We start from the raw sequence: 25942 nt of genomic DNA, 5'->3' as shown, positions 1-25942 counted from the left end.
AGAGGGGCTGCCATCCAGCTCATCATTAACTCCTCTAGATACCGAAAACCCCATACCCAGTGCTGCAAGCGGGAAATAAATAGATGACTCTTGCTTCAAAGATCTGCCAGTCTCAGCAGCTTAAAGACCTTGAGCCAGGAGACAAAGGCAAGTCCAAACAGCAAAATAACAAAAAAGCCTGATGAACTGAAATGAGTTGCACAGGAGAACCACCTCACTGCGGGTCCAAAGCAAAGCCCCTTAGTAAACCCCCCCGTGCCCCTTCACACCCGCCCGGAGCATCCGTCACCCGCAGCTCCTGGCCATAAGGACCATCTCACGAGCGCCCTCCACCCTGCTGTTTACATACCTTAAACCTCTGAAGAAAGTGGAATTCCATCCATGAGCATTTATCACTACAGAGATACTTGTCAGGACTCGCTCAATATTTCCCCATGTGCCCTGAGCTAACCTTCTGAAAGATATCTGGGTATTATGTTACCCTTTCCAACAGAGAGGTTATTTTTGTGCATCATCTATGGCTGGTATTAGCTGACTGATCTGTTAGCACTTGCAATGACATAACCTGGTTCATGATGAAGGAGACATTCCCATTTTTCTCCTGGAAAACACAGCTGGGTGCTTCTCATGCAGAATGCACTGGGAATGGGCAAGGAATGTGCCAACCTTGTGCAGCTTGCTGGCACTTAAGAGAGCATCTTTGTCTCTGAAGATGGAACATATGCAACTGCCTCTCATTCACGTGGCATTAAAGAATAAAGCATCAGCTCTGCCAGAATCGCTAACTCTGTCACTCACCAGTCCCACATAAATCAGAGGCTCTATCAGGCTGATTATCTCTGCATGTAAAGATTTGGAAATACATAAATTAAGATTTTACTCTAAGCATAGGTGGCTTACAATGCTTTCTTTAGGATCAGACAGACCTCACTGGAATTAAACATTACAGCGGCTGCTGATTTCTTAATCCATTCTCAACATGAGCATTTCTCAGTTGTTAAGCCTGGGGTGAAAGAACCCTTTCATGGTCAAAAAAATGCCCCAAGAGGAAAATATACAGCCCACATTTTCAGACCATGGTGCGTGAGCTGGGCACAGGCTTACCTGCCACAAAACCTGCTCAACCAGAGGGGTTTGCGGGCAGATTACAGAGCTCTGAACTTCTTCTTATTTAAAATCTGCATGTGTCTGCGTTGAAAAATGCCTCCCATGCCTCCGACTGTAACTAATAATTTACCACAATGGATAACTGGCCAGTGGAAGAAGTAGGAGTGAGGTTTTGGAGGCTGAGGAGGTTTCTGGGCTGGGTGTCAGAACGCGAGGCTTTCCAGCGCCGCCTGCGAGGCATCCCCTCCCATCAACAGAGTCAATAATCTTCCATCTAATTCTGGGGATTGTAGCAAGGGCTTCAGCTCCGTGGCTTATTAATTAAGCTGTTTAACTTACTTATTTTAAGCCTCAAATGTACCTACACTTCTCTTTATGAACTCTGTGGGGCTGCTGACGTTCAGCAGCTATTACAGTGCACAGAGTCAGGGCACGGATTCATTTATCAACAAATGCAAAATTTCTGCCTGTTTTTCGGGTGAGAACCCATGTGCCCAGGAGCCAGGCTCAGAGGAGCTGTGCCCCACGCCGTGATGCCTTTGCCCTTCAAACCTGCACCCACGCCACGCAAAGGGGCTGCGCACAGGGACGGACCCCAGCAGCCTGTCGTGATCCAGCTGCGTCTGCAACTGCGACCCCATAAAATCCACTGTTAGTATTACTAAAATCCTTCTTGTGAGACCCCCATAACACCATCCATGCCCAGCGGTAACGAGTAGATGAATAACCAGGGGAGCTGGAAGAGCCCCTTTCATTTTTTCCTCTAAATAAGCATCTACCAAAAAAACGGTTAATCCGGAAAAGGAACATTTAGCGCAAAGATATTTTGCCATGTGCCTCTCCCCCGCCTCCTCGCCCCTCCTGCCCCTGAGCAGCAAGTGATTTCTGTCTGCACCAGAGCACGGCAGGGGCTGGAGGGGATTGCTCACATGCAGCAAAGGGATGCGGGCACAGCCGGGCTCTGCAGGGTTTTGGGATATCAGCAGGAGATGCACCCTGAGACGGTGGGACCCAGGTAGGGAGCCCAGCACTGTGACACCCTTGGGTGTTGTGGAGGGTGCCAGGGAGGGTGAGCTGGTGCGGATCTGCCTGGGCAGCTGCCCATGCACCAAAAAAAGCACCAGTGGCAGCCTGCAGAAATCACCACTCCGTGTGGTTTTGAGGTTTGGAGGAAATCAAAGACAAAAGGAAACGGCAGGCAGGCTTCGCTGGAGCATGAGAAAGCAAACAAACCCTGTGGGTTTTCTGACTTGTTTTTCTTAGGGAGCTTTAGGAGAGCGTTTGCAATTGCTGGGAACGAATTCCTAGAAATGAGAAGCTGCTATTATTATTATGTACTGCCTTCGCTGTGCTGCCTGCGCGCAGGCGCTGCCTGTCCCAGGGACACCAGCCACCCCTGTGACAGCTCAAATCCATGCTCACCTGGAGCAGAGACCAACTCTCCTCCTTGTGCAGTACTGCTTCTCTAAAGCAGGTAATTAATTTAGAAGCCTAACGAGGAACTGTCTGAGGAATCCCATTTAACCAGGTTGTCAGTGTCTGAACTGCACAGCGACCTGGGCACTTAAAACGGGTTATTTCAGGCATTTTTTCCCAGCGGCATGGGACAGAACGTGCTGGGCTGTGCATGGGACAGGATGGCTCACATGGCACAGGGGGCTGAGCCCAGCTCATCCAGAGCATCATGTTGCAGGTATCGCCCCAAAACACAAACCAGAGCCCCCTCTGTGTCACTAGGGAAGCTTTGTGGGAGAACAAACTTGCTGTTTGTTAAAAGGAGGGGGGAAAAAAATCTTCCCCATTAAAATGCAGCGTTAAAATCGCAGTTAAAAAACGACAAAGTCAGGAAAAGCAAACATTTAAAGTTGCAAAACCAACACTGCACATCCTGTTTGTTTTACAGCCACATCGAACATCCTGTATGTTTTACGGTTTACATTTTACAACATAAACAGTCATATATTAAGCTACACAGTTAACCAAGAGAAAAACACAGGAGTAAAAAAAAGCAAGCAGGTCTGTCCAGCTGCTGACACCAAAACATCGGCATTTGTGGGCTTTATGTATTTTTTACTGTGCAACCCCTAACACAGTTTTGCTTTCATTTCCGTGGTGTTTTCCCCCTTAAAGCAGAGTGAAGGGGCAAGATCGCCTGTGATTAATAACATCAGCATTAAATGGTCCTGATTAGCCTTTGAAGTTCACACGTGTTCCTCTGGGGTCAGTAGGCTGGGGACGAGGGTCAGTTCTGCCGAAGGCTTTGCGCAGGGCTGGGTTATCACCGTGTCACGTTGCCAGAGCCCAGCTCTGCCACCGCACTGCGCGCTTGCTTTTTAAAGTTCGAAATTTGCAGAAAATTCTGAAAGCAGCAAAAATTCTGGATTTTTAGCCGTGTTTTAAGCTGCCTCTAGAGTCAACCCCATGAAGCTCCACCTGATTTGGCTGTGTCAGAATCGCACATTCTGTACGGCTTTAGGTGGCATCAGGACCATGGATTCCAAGGGGAAACCTGCTCTTTGGAGGTTTGATGCATGATCATTTTGACCAAGACAGATACACCCCCTCTCACACTACACCCTTCTTCAGGACCTTTTCACAGCTTCGCTCACTCCCCAAACTGCTGCTGCTTAAAAGACGGGTGGGTTAAAAACCGCATTTGACATACAAAGTAGATTCTCTTACCTGTGTTTCTAGGAGGAGTCGATGGCACTAAACCTTAAAGGATTTTAACCTCTATCTTCCCTTCCTCCAGCCAGCGAGGTTTATATATTTGAACGTGACTTTCAGCTTGGACAGTATTTTTATATCCATTATCTAAGCCCTCGTTTGCCTGGCAGGCTGGGAGGGCCCTTGTCCTAAGTTATTAAACGCACTATGGTAGATAACTGTGCACTGCCCACTTTCTGCACTTGCAATACACATGAATTAAGATTTTCCAGATAAAATATTTCATCTTTTACAGGGCTGCCAAAGCCAGCCTGGAAAACAGTGAGTTTATGCAACCTGTTTCTGCGAGCTCTATGTGCTGTGCGCGGCAACAGCCAGGCTGAAAATCCCACTGCACTGCCTGGGAAGTTCCAGGGCAGAAAATAAAAGGTTGGTGGCATCCAACAAGCGATGACTGAGCAAGTAGGAGGCTGCGTTTCCAAGAGCAGGGAAGCACGCAGACAGCAGCTACAGCCCCCCCTCCCTCAGCATCCAACACTCCCCACCCGGCTGCACTGGCCACACAAAATAAATGTTGCTCCTCGTCATTAAATTAACTGCAACATCCCAAACAGCATCCCGGTCCAGACACAAATGCAGCATCGCGGGCCCGCCTCTGACCGAAACCCTTGCAGAACGTCTCTCTTACGTGTCCAAAGGGATCCAGGTGGTTGTTGGTGAGCTTCAGCTTCTGAAAGGACACCAGCTGCCGCATCCAGTGCGCTCCGGTGGCCGGTGAGTCGGGGTGCACGTACAGCCGCCCTGGCATGGCCGGCTCTGCCTTCCCAGCTACCATCCTGCAAACACAGCAGTTACAGACCCTGTCACTCAGCAGCCATCATCAGCCCGGACGTAGGACAGTGATTTGTCCATGAACTCAACCCAACAACCCTTCTGCCAGGTCTAGAGAGGCTCGTGAGGTTTTGGGGCTCCTGGTTTCAGCATCGCAGGCCAGCAGAGTGACCCCAGCTCTGCTCCTTGGAGAACTCTACACACAATTGTGTTGGCATCGATCAAGGTGGAAATCTCCTCTGGGTTTTTGCATGAAGGCTTCAAAAGCCATTTTGCAAGGGGCGATGGTCTCATACAGTTCCCCAGGAGAAGGTACCTGGCACAGGAGCGGACACAGATGTGGGTGTCCCCTCTGCAGCTACGTGGGGCTCTGGTGGCCCTGGCCAGCAGCAGCTTGGGAACAAGGGGCTGCTGCCCCCCCCAGAACATTGTGTCGGCACACGGTGCTGCCCCCCCAACACCAGCCCTCATGGACCCGCTTAATTGCAACTCCCCTATTACTGAGCATTGTTCCCCTCTTAGAAAAAAATAAATAAAAGCAATAATATCAAAAACAACAGAGACTTTCCAGCAGCAATAAAATGAAAAGAGGAAACAGCTCTAGGGCTGGCAAAAGCTAAATTAAACAGACTTAACAACTGTTCATCATCTCGGGCTTAATGGTTAAAACACAAAGTGGCCGCCGTGCTGTGGAGCCCTCAGTTCACTCTCACCCAGCGGCACCCCAGGACAAAAGCGAGTAGAAAAGGGTTTTTTTAAAACTAGAGTGGCCCTAATGTGCAAGTAAATTATTACAGTTTTATAGGATGTCACCAGGCTCATTCCCATTAAGATGACTGTGAAGTTTTCCATTGCTTGTCTTTTCACCGGGCAGCAGTTGGTGGAAGGGTTTGGGAAAAGCACAGGGAATGGTTGTGGTGTGAGAGGCTGCTGGGCATATTTGGGGTAAAAACCAGAAGAGAAAACAAGATGCTTCCTTTGTCAGAAAGCAAAAATCGTAGCTGTCTCTCGGGTAACTAACTTTACTGTCAAAGGCACAGGGAGGAATAAGAGAAGAGAACTCTGGAGGAAGAATACAAGAAAAAACCCTCTGAGTTGGATCTGGCACTGGACTGTGATGGGGGCATCACTGCTCCCTTTGTCTGCAGGACCAGCGTGGCAGAAGCAGGGCTTTGAACAAACCACCCCACGTTTTGCTTGATAGCTCATCTCCTAAAAGCAAAATATTACTATAGAGGAAAAGAATTTAAAGCTTTTCTTGACTCACATAGATACCTAATTTTTACAGCCAAAATGGATAATTAGATCATCTGGTCCAGCCTCTAGTATAACACAGACTGTGGCTTTACCCTCCTACATCCACACATGGCCAGACAAACTAGGCATCTCCTCCGAGAGGACATCCAGCCTTGTGTGCTTTGGAAATGAACAGTCCAGCACCTCCGTTAGCAGTTTGATCCAGCACTTAATCACCCAGCCTGTTAAGAATGTTTTAGTTTCTATTTGTCTGGTTTTAACTTCCAGCCATTGGCTCTTGTACCTATCTCTGCTCCATGAAAGAGAGCTCTGGGATGTTGGCATCCCTTCCATGGGAAGATATGTACATTGGTTTCTGAGTTTGCACAGCAAACAGTCGATCCAATTGCAATTCTCTTATGGATTTTAAAAAATAAATAAATAAAAAGGCGAACAGAAATGTTCTCTTACCATTTATTGTCACAGAATTTATACCGGTGGTCATCAGCCGGGACGATATCAATCAACAAGATGTACTTTGTCTTGGGGTTCATTCCGGTCACTTTAACCTTGTAACTAGGAAACATCCTCCTTAGGAAAAGCAAAGGGTTAACATGTTAGTGAGAGACCTGGGGAAGTGCTGGAGCTGATGGAAACTTGGAGCAGCGCCCCAAAAGGCAGATCTACCATATGCTGAATTCACGCTAGGATAAATTTATACGTCACCTGAATTAAATGCACCCTTTCCAGAGCATGGGCTGCACAAGGCTAGTGTAAAGATGGAGCACAAATATGGCTGAGGGTATAGAGAGCGGGCTTATGGGCCAGTGCCAGGAAAAGCTGGGTGTGGAGAAAGATATTGGGGGTCAATAGATCCCTCCTTACGGAAGGCTCAGACAGGGAACCCTCACTGCTCCAGGAGGCTTATGACAGGCTCAAAAATGTACGTTTCTTGTTGCCATGAGCATGCATGAAAAGTCATGAGATCTCACTACACTCCAGAAGAAACTAAGTACACACAGTTCCCCCTTTCACACGTTCCAAATGTCCACAACACCACGTCCCACCATGTCATCAACCTGCATTCCCTTCAACAGACTGAAAACTAAGGGTTAGTAAAGCCCGTGGGGCAGACTAGGAGTTAAATCCTGCTATGGTGTGGATGGCCACTGCTCCTCTGGCCTTCCTGAACTTCCCAAATTCACAGCACACCCTTGAAGTTGAACTTGTTTGAGCCAGGAGCACTGCAGAGCTCTGCGCTGAAAATATGCCCATCCCACTGATTCACCATTGACTTTAGTACCCAACACCAAACAGGGAATGTCACATAAACCCATTTATCATGAAAGAATATTTTTATGTCTCTACATAACTAAAGAATCTTGGAAATATCGAAGAATATTTTTAGTAAAGCTATGGCCATGGAACTAGTATATACCATCACTGCCTGGTCTCGCAATCCAAGGGAGGTGGCCCTGGTGGGTACGGCACTGCCATGGGCTTCCCGAGCCCTGGAGCTGGGATTTGCAGGATCAGGCACTTCACGTCCTTTGAGCAACTATTTTCTTGGCTCCATCTTCCCAACCTCCTCCTCAATGCAGTAAAAATAATAAGTCAGTTGAGCAAACGAGCTCACCACAGCCTTCAAGCAACCAGCCAGAGCAGAAAATTCTCCTTTCCACCAGCGTAAGGGGACGGAGGATGAGAATTGCTACATCCTGGAGCCATTCTAATTACGCTAATTAATAGAGGCCCAAATTCTAACGTTGTTTCTCTATGAGACATCGAGGCCACCTCGCTCCCCCACTGTAGCCCTCCTCTCCCCATGCGTTGCCGCCGCGTCCGGCTGCGTTAGCCCAGATCTGCAGCACCATTTTGTCGCTGCGTGGGGAGAAGGCAACAAAATGGGCCCTGTTCGAAATCATTTCAATTGACTCTTTTAACCGCCCTGCATAAATTCCAGATGTTTACCATGTAATTAGCCGGGACTAAAAAGGGGTGGTTTACCAATGTCCGTATTTGATTTTCATTCATAAACTCTGCACTCCTCTTAACCTTGTCCTCCTACAGGTAAGCACCTGGATAAATACAGTAGGACATTTCAAATTGTGAATACACAGCCCAATTCACACATTGAAAAAAATTGCATAAGGAATCCAATCTGAATGCCAAGACTTTTTTTTTTTTAAATTAGGCCTTAAAATTACATTCAAAAATGAAACAAAAAAAGAGGAGGAATTGATTAAAAACCAGAAATGAGATGGATACTGTTTGACAGTTACTGTGCCGTACCAGGCGAACGTTCCGCATCAGGGACTTTTATAACATCTAGCTTCTGAATTTCATTTTTTCCTCAATCATTTCATTTACTGTAGCACATCCAAGCTGCTAAAGTAGCCCGACTGATATATTGTAAATGTGAAGTGCTCTTTTAATGGCGTTTAAAATTAAGCTTCAGCATATGGAGTTCATATAGCATGGACATGCCTGAGTTTATAATGTTCTTTAGTATAGCCCTCTAAAATAAATACAAAGAGCCAAAGTACTACCATAACATATACAGTTGAAATTCTTTAAGGATAACAAATGGGGGCTCGCATCTGATTGAAGGTGTTGCTTAACTTGCAAACCGCTCGGTATCTCGCAGTGGTAGCGTTGTGCTCCGCGGTCGGCAGACCCAGCTACAACCCAGTTTGCCAACTCTCCACATTCTTTTCCAGAAATACATGGGGTAGATTTTAGTAATTTGGCTGCGCAGAGACATTTCATCATTATTATTAGCTGCCACATTTTGGTCTTTAAAAAAAAAAAAAAAGAGAATATGCAACTAATGTGCTGTCCAGGGACTTGTCAGTTTAATTTTCTTAATGAAAACATATTTCCAAACCCCTTGGCAGATGCTCGTTTAGTAAATATCTCTTTGCAACACGATACAAACGCGGGTTGCGCGTTTCTGGTGGGAAGGCATGACAAATGGAAAAGCTGGGTCCAAGAAAATGCAGTCATAGACTTTCAATTAAAAAAAAAAAAAAAAGGAAAGCAAGCACCTAATATCATGTCCTGGCCCTTATTAAATGTCCCGTTTGAAAGAGGGGAGCAGAAAACCAGGGCGGAGGCGCGGGGCTGCACCAGCCCTGCCCGGGAGTGGGGCTCTGCCTACAGTGGGTCTATACAGCTCCCCGGCAGCCCTGGGAAGGGGCCAAAAACCTGCCTGCTTCCCCAAATTTACTACAGGTCAATGAACCTCCTCACAGCCACGGGCCCTCCGCTCAGTAGTAGCTTTGCATAACTCTGCCAAATCTCTGCAGGCGGGAGCGCTGGGGCGGATGGGCGGCTCCGCAGAGGATGCTTCGCTTCGGCCAGCTTTCCCTGACAATAGTTTGCTTCATCATCTATTGCTCGGGGACCAGCAGCGGCAGAAAAATAACCCAGCGCTGCAATTAAAAACTTGCCAACGTCTTGTCAAGCTCTGGGAAAGCTCAGCCTGGCTCTGGTGGGAGGTCTGAAGCAAGATCCGGGCAGACCCGTGTTTTACCCACCCTCCGTCCCGCCACCGTGCACAGCTCCAAACCGAGTGGGAGATTTGCTGTGGGAAACTGGTTAAAAAGATGGGGAATTTGGGGCTTCCCGGAGAGCACGTCTGAGCAGGCAGTGTTGGATTCCCAGTGACAGCTCCTGTGCCCACAGCAGCTGCTGTGGCTGCGCAACCGGGGAAGCTCAGCCAGGTTAAGCACTGGGTACATGTGCAGCACAGGATAAACCAACTATTAGGCGAAGTTTAAGCCACCAGTAATCGGGAGATTAAAAGCAGCAATTCCCAGCCTCATCATCTTTTGTTCAGACCCAAAGCTCAGTCAGACACAGTGTCCTGGGGCTGCAGCAAACACCCTGAACATGCAAAAGCCACAGCCTGGGGTGGGGAAGTCCAGGACCAGACCAATTTCTTCCCCTTTATGCTCCTTTTTTTTCAAGCCACACTCAGTGCAACAGCTGCAACAACATGGGGCAGCCCCACATCTCCCCTCTGATGCGCAGGGGACACAGCACAAGCAGCCAAGCATCAGCCCCGACAGCCCATTCTGCAAACCCCACTTCTGGCCACGTTCAAACCCCACTGCTCCCTCCAGTTCAAGCCAGTGACCAAGGGACCATACAGACTCCTCAGCACCATCCTGCTGGTCTCCTATGCTCCTCAAAGCTGGGTTTAGTGGCTCTGCACGTTTCCAGCTACCTCCCCACGCAGCACGGCCACGATGCTGCTGTGGAACGGCAGCACATCCCACTGCCCTTCAGAAGGGAAAATATATACAAGGTTTTACATTCACCTGAGAAAGCTGCCCTCAAAAAGCAGTCGCAGGAGAAAGGACCTTGTGCCTCACTCCTGTGCAAGTGAGACATCTGATACGGCATTAAAATAGCACAGTCTGGCACCCCGGGTCTGAAGCGCAGGGTGATCCATGGGGAGGGCAGAGGGGCTGAGCCCGGCGCTGGGGACCAGGGTGGCAGGAGCAGGGCTGGCGTCACCGGGCCGGGGCACAGCACTGCCACAGCCCCAGTTAAACCCTTCTCCACAGTGCTGTGCAGATGAAATGTAGCAAAAACAGTAAAAGCCAGGAAAATAAACAAGCAGCACAATTCTGTAGCCCTCCCAAGCTTCAAAGATGATGTGCGAGTGAATTATTTGTTCTGATAATGAAGCAGTCATTGCTTAGCTAAGTTTATGCTAGGCACATTTTATCTCTACATGATATTCACAAATTGTTTTAAAATGAACTGTTAGAATAAGCATCTCTTGTTTATTTATTTATTCTATTACCATCAAATCCCCTTAACCATGGAGCAGTTACTGACATGGAGCCAAAGCTTCTATTATGTTCAAACAAAGTTTAATTAATGTGTAATTGGTTGGTTGGATTTGGAAGCGAGTGATAAGAGGAAAGCTTTGCTTTCATTTGGGGCAGCAGTTCCCAGCCTTTCAGGCTCTCCAGGCTTGGCCACTTCGTGGGCATCTTACTTGTGTTTTTATCCCCGTGTGAGCAGCCCTGGTTGGTCCTGGAGAGACAAGAGACTGCGAGGCTCCCAGAGCCAATAAAGTGTTATTTTTTGGGCAGGGGACAGCAATCCAGTGCAGCCAGAAAAGCCAAGAGCATCAGAGCTGATCAAAGCACTCATCTGAGCACCAACACCCCATGTCACGCTGCAGCTGGAACCTGTGTGTCCTGGGAACACTGGCTCATGTCGTGGTACTGCTGGGTGATGAGGTGGCCTCTGCAAACCCCTCAGTCCTCAACACCCTCCCAATCACAAGGATTTGATCTGACCTTCCTTGCTCAGATGCACAGTTACTTTCTCATGTTCCTCCTGACGCGTTAGCTGGGAAGGGGTTTCTCTGACTAGCACGCAGGGAAGTCACAGGGAACCCACCTGGTATTTCCACAGAGAAAACTGCATGGAAGGAAAACACGCAAATCCCACTGGGGCAACACAAGCCATGTCCTCATCAAAGGCTGTCAGCACTCTCTGAACCCACGCGAATGCGTGGACTAGTGCTCACCGCATATTCCTGTGGTGTTGAAGGTGGTTCAGATACCACTGACCACTTCTGTCCTTTCAAGGGGTCAAAATGTCCCACAGCCCTTCAGCAGCTCAGCAGCTAAAGTCCTGATTTCAAAAGGAGTTTTGATAAAACAAAAGATTTCCAACAATAGACAGTAATTTTACAATCCTTGATTTTGGGGTGGTCAAATCAAGACACAGCTGGATTTTCAGAAGCTCCTGTGTGGTGCTATCAGAAAAGGAGATGTTTAGAGCATATTGGGTTGTGAATGTATCAGAAAATAAAACAAGAAATCACTCGACATCTTGGCTAACAAGCCGTATAATGGCTGAAAGAGCACCTCCTCAGAAGCTCTTGGGCATGCAGAGATGCCTCCGGCAATGGTTTCAAGGCACTAAAGCAGACAACGTGCCTACGTCCCTGATAACGACTAATGTGGCCCCAAATTCTTCTTGAGAATTGGCCATGGCTGCTTAAGGATCCTTCACCTCATCTCCATTGTTAGCAGGGAAAGGAATGGTGTGCAGAGGCTTCAAGAACCATGTTTCCATTCTGATGACCCTTGTTCTTTTTTCTAATTTCCCTTCTTTTTGACAAGTATTTCTTCCACTGACTTAACGCATCTTTAAAAATAATATTATCTGGGGCAGATTAAAACAAATTTGGAGATGTCAGCTGTTTCTTTTAGCCTTTTAAATGGCATTTCCTTTTTGATAGATTCTTGCTTTCAGAAAATACTTTAAAGAGATCAAAGAGTTTTTCAACAGGGTCCCATTTTCCCAGTGTATCCTAACCCTCGGTCCCTTATTTCTCTTATCACCCACGCCACTCCACTATGACTCTCTGTATACAAAGTAAGAGCAGTTAACTTTGAAGTGCTGGATTAGCCCATGCCAGATCCTTGCCTCAGAATAACAAACAATACAGGTTCAACAGGAGTTCTCATCAGTAGTTCATTTTTCAGCCCCAAATTCACTGTCACTAACACAAGCAACATTGAACTCTCAGTCTATGGACAGATAGGAGAGATTTATCTGGTGGCAAGACCATGACCTAGTGATGAGAAGGTCAGACAGTTAAGGGATTTTTATATTTTGGAATGGTGAGGTTGTCTTTTTTTCTTCTGGCTAGCGCATCTCATTTTTAAATAAAACATTGTTTCTCACATACTTGAGAACTTGGTGAGCTGGATGGCTGCTTTCATGGTCTACAGACATTTCCTCTCTTTGCCCCACGGTAACTTGAAACACAGGCAGGCTTCTTGCCGCTGTGCTTTCATTTTGCCATCAGTGAAGCTGAGCAGAAAAGGTCCCAACAAGCTGGAGGACAGGAGAGGCGAGTGCCATCAGCCTCTGGGGACACCAGCAGCACTGCCCCCGGTGCCAGGCCATGCACCGGCTCATTGGTGCAGAGCAGGACATGATCCACAGCCCCCGTGCCTGGGAGCCTTCAACTCAGAGCCCAAGCAATGGTGGGAGATCTTTCCCAGCTGGTCTGGGCTTGATCAAACTTTTCCCTGCAACCCTGGCCAGCTGCAGCTTAAGGATGAGCGGTCAAAGTTTGGGAACACCCTTAACCACGAGCATCCCGTGTCTTTAACAAACCAAAAGCAAGGATTGCTGTTTGAAGAGAGAAGCGTATTAAAAACTCTAATCCCATCCCTGCCCTACTCGGTGTGCACGAGCTCTGTCTTCCTTGCCAAAGCTGTCGACATCCTGAGCAGCACAGCCAAGAGCCATTGGAGTCTGCTCCTGCTCCTCGCTCCCAAAGTAGGAGTTTGCCCCAACAGGGTAATTCCAGGACCCTGAATTTAGGACTAAGCAGATCAAACATTCCTTAAATATCTACTTTATTTTCCAAGTTTTAAACTGATGGCTCACATTCCATTGCTGATCTCAGATATTAAGGTTTGCTTTTGGATCAAAACCCTTTAGCAGAGATTCTTGTAGCTGCCTCAAAAGATTCTGGACAAATATTTCCCTTTAATTGTAATGAGAACTGGGCATCCATATGCCCCACAGAGCCATGGAAAATTTAACTTTTAAAAGATTATTCACAGAGGAAAGCTGCAGCAGCTTAGCCAAAGCATTTATACTTCTTCAGACCTTGATGTCCTAAAAACTAGTTTTATTTTGGTTTACTAAAGTTGATTAGGAACAGATTTTTTTTTAAACTGAAATAAGCCACTTTTAAAATGAAACTTGAACATCTAAAGGAGGTTTGCATCTTTTCCACATATGCAAGCTGCTTCATTGTTGTGGGGTTTTTTTCCTGCACAGTATTTTCCTACATATACTTCTTAAAACCTGCTACCATAAAGACTGAAGCTATCTTCGTACCTGTGCACATCCTGCGTTCCAGCCAAAACTCAGTTTCAGTATCCCAAGGCTCCTGTTCGCATCACTGGGGTGGTTGTTCTACCCCAGAGGAATTACATAGTATTTTCTGTTCAGTAACTGTTCAAGAAAATGTGACCAAACACCCTGTGACCTGGTATTTTTTACTGATTAGCCATGAGCTGCATCAGATGGTTTGTTTCTGGCAGTATCTGCAGAGAAACTGCAACGCTGCAAAGACTGGCACCTTGGAAAAACTGGGGAAAAGCTAGAGCTAAATAAAAACTAATAGAAAGAAAGAAGTCCTTAGCTAGGAAGACTGTGTATGCAAAGATTAACTTCCTGCAGAAATAAGGTTTGGAAGATGAGATTTCATGAAGAATGGTGGGAGGCAAAGTATGCTTTGCTGCAAGGTAAAAAATATATATACACACATCATTTTTTTGTTAAATAATAGCACATTAGAGCAAAAAAATGACGTTGGGGAGCAAGATTTACAATGAATTCTCTCGTTTGCTTTTGCTTTACCCACCCCTCACACGACTTCATGAGCACGGAACCCCTGAACCCCGCGGGAAAGGTTTGAGCCTTGCTAGGACAGGCTGCGCAAAGCCCGACCCGCACATCCAGAGCTACGGGAGGAATTCAGACGTACACCTGCATCTCCAGTACACCCTGTCCCCTTTATCACCATCTAAATTGCTTTTATTAGTTCGATTCAATAGCACCTCCCCGCCTGGAAAACGCCTTTTGTTGTTTGTGTTTCTTTAAGTAAATGGGAGAATTTGTGAACGATTATAGCCTTATTTATAAACACAGGCGTGCACGGCTCGGTGTGGGCGCTGGGCTTGTTCACCCTGCCCGGGAAGGCGACCCGGCTGCGCTGGGACCGGGAACCGGGAGCGGCCGGAGCCGCCGGGGCTCAGCGGGATGCGGCTGCCCGGGGAGCGATCCGGACCGGAGCCTCCCGAGCAGCGGGGTTTTCTCTGCAAACACTGCCCTCCGAAAAAGCCGCTCTACAAAATGCCCCTGGCGATGCTCAGCGCTCACAGAAATCACGCGCGACCGGTTTCCTTCTCGCCCCCCGTCCGGTTTAGGCAGCCCCGGGTACCCGCAAAGACGGAGCGAATTTTACACTATACAGAACTCAGCCTTTAAAACGCAGCAACATGAACTCCGCTGAGGTAGAAATCAGTAATTAGAACAAACCTCACACAGGAGAAACAAGCAAAAGTTCTGATTTATGGGGCCCAGCGTGCCATCCTATGGGCGCTGCGATGGGCAGGATTTTATGTCTGAAGGAGGCAAGTGGTTTTATGCAAAGTTCAGGGAACTTTACTAACATAAACTTTTTATCTTTTGATGATCCTTTTAATATAAAATAATACCTTTTTTTTTCCCTCCCACAACGAAACAGTCGAACATTAAAAAGATAGTGAGTGCATTTTAAAGATGTTTCCACTTTATAAATCAAGCTTTCTTGGCAACAACACGATTTCTATTTCAATGCTGAGTTTGCTGTGTTCTCCTAATGTCTCCTACAGATCAGTCCTAAGAGGGAGTAATAATCCCCCAAAGTAATTCTCAGCCCTAAATTCTCGATAATTTATAGTTGGCTCGTTCTGTGGAGTTCTACAAAGAATGAAACAAATGACTCCCCCTCTCCCCCCCAACTAAGTTATCAATATTTGCCTTGTTTATACAAAAAGGCTATTTTACACCATTGCCATGGAATTAACGCTTCCGCTGAGCTTTACATTTCCTCTCCATTGAGTGAACTTGTCATTAAAGTAACTTGTTGTTGTTGTTGTTTGAAATTTAAAAACCGGGCTTCAATTTCTTTTCGTTTGTGCCCCTTGAGGTCAGACAGACCAACATTTAAGTGATTTCAACTAACTGCATTCAGGGGCATCTCTGTGCCTGCTGGGAGGGGGATTAGGGTCCTAATTAGTGCCCGCAATTAGCCGTTTTCCCTTTCCCCCCACCCCCAATGCTGAATGCAAGTGCATACAGATCCCCATTAACCATCAATTTTTATTTGGGTGAAGAGGAGGTTTATTATTGCTACTCTTTATTTAAATAGCGTGGGTAAAATAAAATCTGCACGAAGTAATAATATTAATTTCGTTATTTGCATTACAATGAAGGGCATAGTCCGGATTTTTGGCTGCCCTGGTCTCAGCACGGACGCGAGTGGCTCAGCCTGGCACTCGGTGTGAACGAAGAGATTATAGCGATCGCAGGATTTAAATCGTTCGATTTGTCTTTTCTTCCGTTCTCATGCTAATTATTTAGTGCATTTTTGCTTTTGGGGCTGCTGGAGAGCCCGGCCCAGGACAGCGGGTCCCGGCTGCGGTCCCGCCGAACGGGCTCCAGGGCTGGGGAGACTTTGGAATCAGTGCTAACACGGACAAAAACACTGCCCTTTATCTTGAAACCATTTGCAGTTGGAGATGGAGAAAAGAAACGGAGTAACTCTTGTGTTTCATCAACATTTCAGCCACTAAAAATATGTATATACATATATATAAATAAAATACTGTTCGCTCGATGGTGCTGTATTCATTTTTACAAACGGAGAACTTAGCTTGATAACTTAAAAAACAAAGTTTAGTACATCCTGGAGTCAATCCCCCCCATCCCCTCAGTCCCATCCGCATGCTCCTGAAAGGTGACTACGTGTGCACTGCCAGCTCCACCGGACAAAGAATGTGGGACTGAGCCCTATACATATGGATTTGTTTAAACAATCCACGTTAAGACTTACAAAGAGATAACATGCACATTTGGGATGCTTAGGGTCTAGAATTTGGTAAAGATATTACACGTCCCGCACAGACACACTCAGATACTATAAATTAAGGGTGAAATATTTGAGGTCTTGATCCCCTAGTCTTAGCTGACTTAGGTAGCAGACCTATCAAAATGAATGCGGCTCTTCACATCAGTAGATGCTACAGAACGAGCCCTAAGATTTTATACACCAAAATGTAGTGTGATAAGGACAGAGTTACCTGCACAATCGCTTCATAAATAGGCTAAATAGCAAACAAATTGAAGATCCCTGGGACATACACCCCCTCTCCAGGCAGACTAATGGGAATATCTTAGTTATTAGAGTAAAGCTTTCCTACACTGGCCAGCTGCTGGGGACAGGGAAAGGAGAGGGAAACCTCTCATCAGTCCCCAAATCCAAAGCCGAGGGTTGTGGTCTGGGTCTCGCAGTGTGAGCAGCAAAGAGTGGAAAAAAGATCCACAAACACACACCCGAGCCCCCCGGGCTGCCCCGCACCAACGATCAGGGGCCACAGGGAAAAAGGACTGCAGAGGTACTGATTGTGGATTTTTTTCCCTGCCTTCTCCCCATTATTTGAGTGTCTCCCCGCCACGGCTCTCTAGGACGATGTATTAATAAAATCAGCAATTGCAGGGCAGGCAGAGCCACACAGCTGTGTTAGAACTAAATGGATTTTAATACCTGAGTCTGGCAATATTTCCTCTCCAGCAGCAGCGACACAAGCCCGCTGCCGCAGAAACCAAGGGCAGATATTTCAGTGCCCACAGCGGGAGCTGGGTAGTTTTGTTGGGAACCGTCTGGTTCCCGAGCTGGTGATGGTCTGAGATTTAATTCTGGTGGTTAATTTTCTGATATGAATTGTGCCATCACCTGAGCAGCCCGGGTGGGAACAGAGCCCTGAGAAGGCACAGCGACGAGTTCCCGGGGAAGCAAAGCTTCTGCGAGCTCTTGGGCTTCCTCTGCCCAGGCCTGGGTATAAACACTGACGGGGTTCAGATTTACTAAAAATCATTGTTTGCAAGACAAGGCAGAATTTTTTCTCCGCACCTACCAAGATAAAAGTGGTACCTGTCTCTCTTTCAGTTTTGAGATACAAAGCATAACCTAAGCCTTCATATTGCTGAAACTTTGGTGCAAAGTATCCCAGCACAAGTCTTACTGCACTGTACAGAAGAGAGGAGTGGGGTTTCCTTTGTGGGAGAAAAACAAAAATAAATAAAAATAAAAAAGGAGAGCCACAATCATGCTAATATTAATTAAAAAAAAAAAATAACAAAGAGAATTGGGACTAAATACAGCAAATGACTCCACAACTGTTTCTTGCATCCACAGTCTCATTGCCACAAACACATGCACAGTTTACACCAGAAAAAAAATGGTCTTACTGAAATTGCAACCACAGTATTTTTTTTTTTAATGTAGCAGTCCTGCAAAACCCAGTCTTGACAAATATAATATTTCATACGAATCACAAGCAATACATATTCACGGGGAGTTTTCACTAACCTGCCTGCTTTGGTTATTATCATTTCGGTGCCAGCTTCATGAAATTTCTTCCATAGCTCCTTCTCATGGAGATAGACTTTGATATTTTCTATTGTCTGGAAAAAATAAAGATAATGAGAACAGCAAGGAATGACTGAGAAAACCCAGTAGAGGGGCTGGGAAGGGCCACGGGGCCAGGTGGCTGCGCACCCAGGCCCAGCACCGCAGCCGAGGCGCCGGACAAAGCCACCCCAGCGCCGGTCCTGTCTGTGCGGGAAGAGGATGGAGTCCCAAAAATTCCACTGCCCTTTGCCAAAAAATAAGAGAAACAAACCGAGGCCGGTTTTAATTGCAGATTTGCACATCCAGGAGGGACACTGCGGTGAAAGAGATTTTTTTTTTCCCTTTTTTTTTGTCTTTTTCTTTTTTCTTTTTCGTAGGGGTTTCCATGCCCCGATGGCACAGACAGACCTCGCTGTCGCCCTGTGGTTCCCAAAAGCCGTGGCCAGGAGCATCCGCAGGAACACCCGGATCCGCTGAGCAATGTGCGCGTCCAGGGCCGTGCTTTCTGCGGGGACCCGTTCCTTTCCGCGGGATGCCGAGGGCAACGCGGGGGCGCCGGGTGGGTACGGAGGCCGAGGGCAGAGAAACCACCATGGGCCGAGAGGCTGTGGTCGGACCCGGCGTTTTAATTACGGGGGGAAAAAAAACAACGAAATCCACCGCCAGGCCGGATCCTGCTCGGGAGGAACGGCCGCGGCTCCGCGACCCGACGGGCCCCAATGACCGCGGGTCTGTGGCACTCCGGCTCGCCCTTCCCGACCTGCCGCACTCGATGGTGGGCGCAGGGCAGCCTGCTCTGCACGGGGGAAAAACATTAAAATAAAATGAAAGAAAAATGCGATTTCCTCGCAATTCCCCCCGAGTCGGGGTGGCGCGTAGAGCGAGGAGCTAAGCCGTCGGGCAGGACGCGGGGCCGGGCGGTGCGTACCTGCTCGGGGTCGGGGAGCTGCGGGCTGCTTAGCGGCGTGTTGCTCCCCCCGGCTACGCCGAGGACGGGGGAGCCGGCGGAGGAGTCCGCATGGCCGGCCGCGGGGGCTGTTGGAAACCCTTCCTCGGTTTCAGACAGGCTTTTCTCCTGGAGCATTTCCTTGGAGAGGAGAGAGTCGCACCGTTAGCTAGCAGCACCGGGGGGCACGTCCAGCCCCTGCCCGCCCCCCAGCACAGCCACCTGCGGGGTCAGGCCCTCCCGGCCCGGCCCGCGGTCTTTCCGCAGGCGGCAACACTCGGCGAGACTGGGACGTGACACCCCCAGCCCCGGGGGAAAGCCGGGCAGGGACAGCCTGTCCCCGCGGGGGAGCCGCCCACGCGTGGCTGAGCCGCCGCTTGAGGCCCGGGCAGCTCAACTCAGATGTGGCCGCAGCCCCGACCCTTCCTTCTCCCCCCCGCTTTTTGCCACCGTGCGGGGCCGGTACCCGTCGGAGAGGGCAGCACTGCCCGGCCGGTCGCTCTGCCCCGTCCCGTCGGAGCTGCGGGGACTCCAGGGGCCGCGGCGGAGCCGGGCAGCGTAAACAGGCAGAGTGCTGAGCTCCGAGATAAAAGGGCCCCTCTTAAACTTGGACGGAGACTGGGAAAAGCCAATAAAGATAAGGCCTGACAGCTCCGCCGGGGCTGCCGCGCATCAACCCCGACTTTTACAGCGCAGAGGGACGCCGCTGCCCACCCCGCTCCCTGCTCGACGGGTGGACGGACAGAGGGACGGGCGGACGGACAGAGGAGGCTGCGGAGTCCTGGCCCCGCGGACCGAAACCGCCACTCCCCAAGATGAAAACCTGACGGACCCCGACGGAGCGCTCCTCTGCCTCGGTCCCCTGCTCTGCTCCGCCAAGGGAGAGAGCAGGCCTGATACAGCCAGTTCCAGCTACAGCAGAGCTCTAGGGAGAGCTCCAGCCAAGGAGACGGACAGCCGGCCCGCTCCGTGCGAGTGGACACACACACGCTCTCATGCACAGCGGCACCGTAAGTGCCGCATCCCCCGGGCACGGAGCGCCCGGCAGCCCCCGGCCGCAGCGGCTCACCCGTTACCCCGAGGGCAACGCCGGTCCCCCCGCCCTGCTCGGGAGAACAGAACGGGGCGGCCCGAGCCCTGGCAAGGTGAGAATATTCCAGGCAGCCAAGTCGCACCGCGGGGCCTACTGACCCGGGGAACCACAGGTGGGAGATGGCGGCGGAGGCCCCCCAAACGCCCGGATACTGCCCGCCGGACGGGGACCTTGGTGCTCCCGGGGACAGAGCCGGGTGGCAGGCCAGGGCAGCACTGGGGCAGGCTGCTTGCGGCTGCCCTGCCAAAAGCTGGGGGCTCGGCAGGCTGCAAGGAGCCCCACACCCGTGGATCTGCCGCTCCCTCCCTTCCTTCCCTCCGCACCCCATGAACTCACACGGCCGGCCGGGGGACAGGAGGCACAGCGAAGGGCTCCGGGCTTCGCCTGGGGGCGGCTGCGGCATGAAGCGCATCCGCGGGGCAGCGCGGCGGCTGCGCGGGGCACTCAGGCCGGGCGAGACTCCGCGGCCCCTGATGGCAGCGGCGTGCGGGGCATCCCCCGCTGCGCGGATTCACTTTCCCTTGATCTTGACGGAAAATGTTCCATAAAGATCCAGTTTGGGGCCTTTCGACTCCCTCCCTCTTTGTCTCCCCCCTCCCTTTTCCCTTCCCCTCCTGTTGCTGACGTTGCCGCTGTCAATCACGTCCCCATAGACCGGCTCTGGCCCGCTCCGCCCGGACCGACCCGCTCGTCCCGGCCGCGGCCCCGCGCCCACCCGACGGTCCACATCGGGGAGACCAGCCGGGGACATCGGCCACCCGAGCCCCGCACAAAGGGCCCGGTGCGGCCTTCCCCAGCCTGCCAGGCCTGCCTCGGCGCTGCGCCGGGCCTGGCGGCATGCAGGGCCGCTCGCTGCTCGGGGGGAATCGCGGGGTGTGGGGGAGACCCCCAGCCCCGCCGCCTCCTCCCAGCTCCAGTGGTCCCGGCGCTCCCCACTGCCTGCCAGGGAGTCGGGCCAGGGGCTGCAGCGAGGGCAGGAGGGCCGCGGTGGGCACAGGCCACGCTGGAAGTGAGCTTGGCTCGGTGGGCCGGGTGGGTACGGGACTGCGGGACTCTGTGGCAGGAGCCGCGACTGCCCGGGAGAGGCGATGGGGAAAAGCCAGCTCCGGGTGGGGGTCACGGTTCAGGGAGGGTCGGCAGCCTTCAGCAGCTTCCCCGGCCTTGCTGCATAGGCAGTCAAACTGCCTGCCTCCCTCCAGTTTGCGGCCCGTCATCGGGTGTGTGTCTTCCCAAGAGCCCGGGAAGTGGGATACAAGGCTCCCCATCCTCCCCTGATTGCGACAGAGACCCCCGAGCCTTGTTCTGGCCCTGCGCACCCCCAGCCAGGAGCCCCCGAACTTTCCAGCCACGGGCACCGCCTGCTCGAGGCTCCCAGCGCCAAGCCAAACACCCAAACCAGGTGGATAATCCCCGAGTGCTGTCGCAACTGAACGGGCCACTTCAGCTCTGCTGTCGCGATTACCAAAACACACACGCTACCACCCTTCCACAGCGCTGCTCTCGGGGCTGCCCGTCCTGTGCTGAGCGGCCTCTCGCATCCACTCGCGGCCGAAACGTTCCCAAGGCTCCCGCGCTACCACCTTTAGCTACGCCTATCGCGACAGCCCCACCGCTGCACACGTAGCACGACAGGCCGGCCTCTGTCTGCTCTGCATCGCGCCCCCCGCACCCTTGTGCACCCTCTCCGCGCCCACCGGGAGGGAGGCAGGCGGAAGCTGCTTACCCGAGCCGGCCAGTCCCGGGCGGGCACCGAGGTGCCGGTCGCCTCCTGCAGCCCCGGGCTCACAGGGACACCGCCATGAGCCGGCGGGGCTTCACAGGACAGGATTTTTATCGGGGTTTTCTTGAAAGTGAATTTAAACCCAAACTCACTCCCACCGTCACGTGGTGCCGAAATTGGGAACAGGAGCAGAATAAAAAATAAACTGGGGTCAACCTCTTAATGAACTTTTTTCCTACTCCTACGAGAAAAAAAAATATATATATAAAGGGGGGGCCGGGGGATGCGAGCGAGCGGCGAGCAATTCCCGCAGGAGCCGGCGGGCCGGGACCGGCGGCAGGTGAGACCAGGCCGGCAGCAGCTCCGACGTGCGCCTGCGAGGCCGAGAGGAACCGCTGTGATTTTTGCGGGACGTAGCTGCCTCTGAGCCACAGACCGTCCCCGTACCCCAACCCCACCGCCGCGGGAGAGCAGAGCCGCGGAGGATGCGCGCAGCCGGACACCGCAGCCGCCCCTCCGCTTGGACCGCTATATCCCGCCACCGGTTCCCACCTGCGGGCCGGGCTCTCCTCGCAGGTTGCGGGGCCCCGGGGCGGCTGCCGAGGCCCGAGCTCCACGGAAAGGTGATTTTTTGTTTTAACTCTGCGGTTGGTGCCGTTCTCCCAGCTTTGTTTGGGTGAGCCTCCCTCCACCCCTATCTCCCGCAGCCTTGGACTGGGACAGTGGGAATCACGGGCTCTGCCTGCACTTCCTTAAGTTAAATGCATTTCCCCTACACACACACCTGAATAAAATAAAAGGTAGAGACGGTGATTCCCAGGTGGGGAGAATTTAATTAAAACAAAGCCGACGCCTTCTCCTCCTCCCGCCAACCCCCTGGCCTCCCTGTCGGTGGAGACGGGGATGCTGGTGCAGTGGTGGTGGCCCCATTCCGTTCGGCCCCGGCTGAGGGTGTCAGAGCTCGGCTCCCCCGAGCCGTGAGCCCCGGCAGCATCCACCCACGGTGGGGTCGGTGGGGCGGCTGGGGAAGCTGAGGCCGGTTTCATTAACTCCGGACCAAGGGGATGGGGCCGGCGCCGAGGGGCGAAGCGTCCCCGCCGGACGGAGCCCACGGGCTGCGGCAGCGCCGTGCGTTTCCCGGAGGCTTCGGCAGTTCACGGCGAGGCTCAAAACGAGCCCGACTGTCATCACCCGGTAGATAAACGGCCGGATCCCCGACGGCAGGGTGGCTCCTATTCACGGCTCATCATCGCCGAGTCAAAGGAGCAGGCAGGGGGAGGATAAGCCCCGCTTTCAGGGACCGGCGCTCCAAACCACTCATCACTGTCACCGAGCTCGCTCATGCCTTGGCCCTAAACACCGGCGATTAATAAAAGTTTACAGTCGCTTTTCTCCAATAATTACACTCAATCTGCGGGCCGGGAAACACCGAGCGGGCTCTGATCTGCGGGGATGCTCCACCGCTTCTCCAGCCTCGGTGGCCAGCGCTGCTCCCTCTCACTCGAACCTCTTCCCCCCCAAGAAAACCTGCTTCTCTTCCCCCAAAGAAAGCCTGCCAGCCACGACGGAGACGAGGGGAGAAGCGAACCCAGAGCCTGCACCCGACCGTACCGACGGCGGCCGCGGCTCCGAGTCCCCGTGCGAGGCGGCGGGGGAACCCGCGGGGTCCGGCCACGGCTCCCGTGAAGTCTGGACCCAGCCTCGGCCGCATGGGTTGGCATAGATTTATTGGCCTGAGCGGAAACTCACCGGTTTACACTGCCGAGGAGGGTTTGAATGGATGAGGACTAAGAAAAAGTTGCCGAATTTGGCCAGTAATAAAGCTGGAAGAATGGAGTGCTAATACTGAATTATGCATGTACTCGGGAGGAATTACACAGCATCAGACTCGAGCTTCTAAACAGGGACAGTGCCAATTTTCTAATAACTGTGTAATATGCTTATTTATACCATACAAGGACTTACAAACCTCATTGTGCATAGCAGCTGGGTCATATTTCTTTATCCTTCCATTCCTCAGGATCGCTTGCCAAGAGACTGGTACCAAACACTTCTAGGCTGAAAGGAAAACACAAAATTAAATCGCAAAGAAACGATGACAGGAAGCATGGGTAAGATACAGGCTGACATGCGGCCCTTTAATCTTAAGCATCTGCCTAAAATAGAGGCACTAAAGGGGTATTGAAAATATGCACGATTTTAAATGCAAGTGATTTTCTGCTTCTAAATCGTTCAGTCGAATTATCCTCGCGTATTTGCCTGATCTTGACACGTTTGTAGGCTTCTAAGGCTTTGTTTTAGACCATTAAGTAAATATTTTAACGAATGTTTTAAAACTTTGTAAACTAATCTGTTACTTAGCCTTGCACCAAGCTCCACTGAAACTGGGGAATTAAAACGAACAACCAGATTCCGATTTGGTTTTAAATATTTAGGGGATATTTTATAGTTTTGTCCCAGTGTATGAAGTGTACTTAGCGTTTGTAATTTCAAGCAAAGCTATGTAGGGTGCAAACCGGCAAAGTTCACTATGTAACCAGTACTAATTAAACTACGAACGAATATTCATGTATCTAGACGTTTTTCAAAAGCCGAAGTATTTTACAAATAAAAGCTAACAATTGTGGAATTGTTTTAATTTTTAAAACTTACACTATTTTTGTCTAAAGGCTCTGGACTTTTATTTTTGAATATGCTGTCTTACTATTTTTTAAAGTAGCATATAGAGAAACAACATTTCAAGTCCATTGCACATTTTATATGGAAGGCACTTTACCATAAGCTCAGCAACACCCTGTGTAAGAATGAACAGTCCAGAGATCACTGCCCTGGCGAACGTCAGACCAAGATAGTCCCCAATGGTGTTTCATAGCCAAAGGTCTGATTTCATTTCAACATATCGGAGAAAATAAATTGTCTGTTTTGCAATTATTTTTTTTTGTTTTTTAATGAAAAGAGCCCTAAAGCTACATCATGCTGGAGCATGAGAGCAGGCAAATGGGGCCATGCCAAAATGGAAATAATGGTTTAAAAAATTAGAGCAGAACAATACCCAGCGCTCCGGCCATTGTGATTTTTCACAGCCTGGCTGTAAGGCAACAACAGCCGCAGCTCCACTCCCTGTGCTGAGCCAAAATGGTGCTGTGGGGACAGGGCCCCGCCATCGCTGCTCTGCATGCGGCAGTCACCGAGTACAGCAGGTCAGTGCCTCCGGGCACACAAGCCCCCAGTAGATGTGCCATGGTCACTGGTAGTGCTGGAAAACCTTGGCCAAGGCCTTCAGGACAGCCCAGGAGAGGAGGGATCATGCAGCAAAGCGGGTCAGGGCACATCGATGAGTGCACAGCAAGGGGAGAGCAGCCCCAGGGTGGCTCAGCGGTCTGTAGGGACCTTGGCAGAGCAGGATGCACCAAACCTTCCAGGTTAGCTGCTCTGGAGCACATGGGCTACGAGGAAAAACTGAAATGCACTTAAATCCACCAAGCGACAACACTGCAAGTCACTTCTCACCAGGCAGGAAGAAAAGAGGAGAGGCTTGTGTCGGGAGCCTTGCATCAGAGCAAGAAACTGCCTTAAGGTATTGCAAAACCAGACCAGAGCGCTCTGAGAGCAACGTGTTGTGGTTCTGCACGGAGGACTTGGCATCATCCACCCATCGCTGCACAGGGGATGAGAGGCTCTGAACGAGCCCTGCCCAAAGTGATTATTTCATTTGTGCTTGAGATGAGGACGAGGTTACTGCTATGGGAAAAAAAAATATCACTGTTTTCCAGGGGAAGAGAAAAATGGTGGTTTGGGTGTGAAGTTGCCAGCAGGAGGGATGAAGGCAGCCAGCTGCCAGCTCTGTCTCTGCCCTGGAGCTGGGTGCAGCCCCTGTCCTATCCCCCCAACATGGCACCGCCTGCTGCTCTGCCATGGCTGGCTGGGTCAAACAGCCACGTTTGAATTTTACAGCCCAACGTGGACCCTCACCTCTAGGACAGACCCCGCTGACCAACAACCCAAGCAAGGCAACACAACAATGCAGGAGCGTGTGCTGATAGTGGCTGGTGAGCACCACTGCACTTTGGGACAGAGGCTGCAGCCCACGCTCTCACTGATTAC

At 50.6% G+C, this 25942-nt stretch overlaps 1 protein-coding gene across 4 annotated transcripts in view; it reads right to left on the bottom strand.

Annotated features, from left to right (window-relative positions):
- Positions 1–25942, bottom strand: part of TBX4 (T-box transcription factor 4) — a 57223-nt gene that overhangs the window by 13851 nt on the left and 17430 nt on the right. The window contains exons 3-7 of one of the 4 annotated variants that reach the window (XM_005511931.3): positions 23808–23896; positions 19008–19166; positions 18038–18132; positions 6313–6432; positions 4463–4610 (exon numbers count right to left, since the gene is read on the bottom strand). In XM_005511931.3, coding sequence (XP_005511988.3) covers positions 4463–4610; positions 6313–6432; positions 18038–18132; positions 19008–19166; positions 23808–23819 — 534 coding nt within the window. In that variant the 5' untranslated portion in view covers positions 23820–23896. Of the gene's footprint in view, positions 1–4462; positions 4611–6312; positions 6433–18037; positions 18133–19007; positions 19167–20454; positions 20698–21841; positions 21992–23807; positions 24924–25942 lie in introns of those variants that run through there. The other 3 variants (XM_065036772.1, XM_065036774.1, XM_065036773.1) reach the window with 3 other exon arrangements.

This window comes from Columba livia, chromosome 20 (genome assembly GCF_036013475.1).
Source record: "Columba livia isolate bColLiv1 breed racing homer chromosome 20, bColLiv1.pat.W.v2, whole genome shotgun sequence".
In the NCBI taxonomy this organism is placed as follows: Eukaryota; Metazoa; Chordata; class Aves; order Columbiformes; family Columbidae; genus Columba; species Columba livia.
Note: the sequence above shows the minus strand (reverse complement) of the source record. Positions and strands in the feature narration are given on the sequence as shown.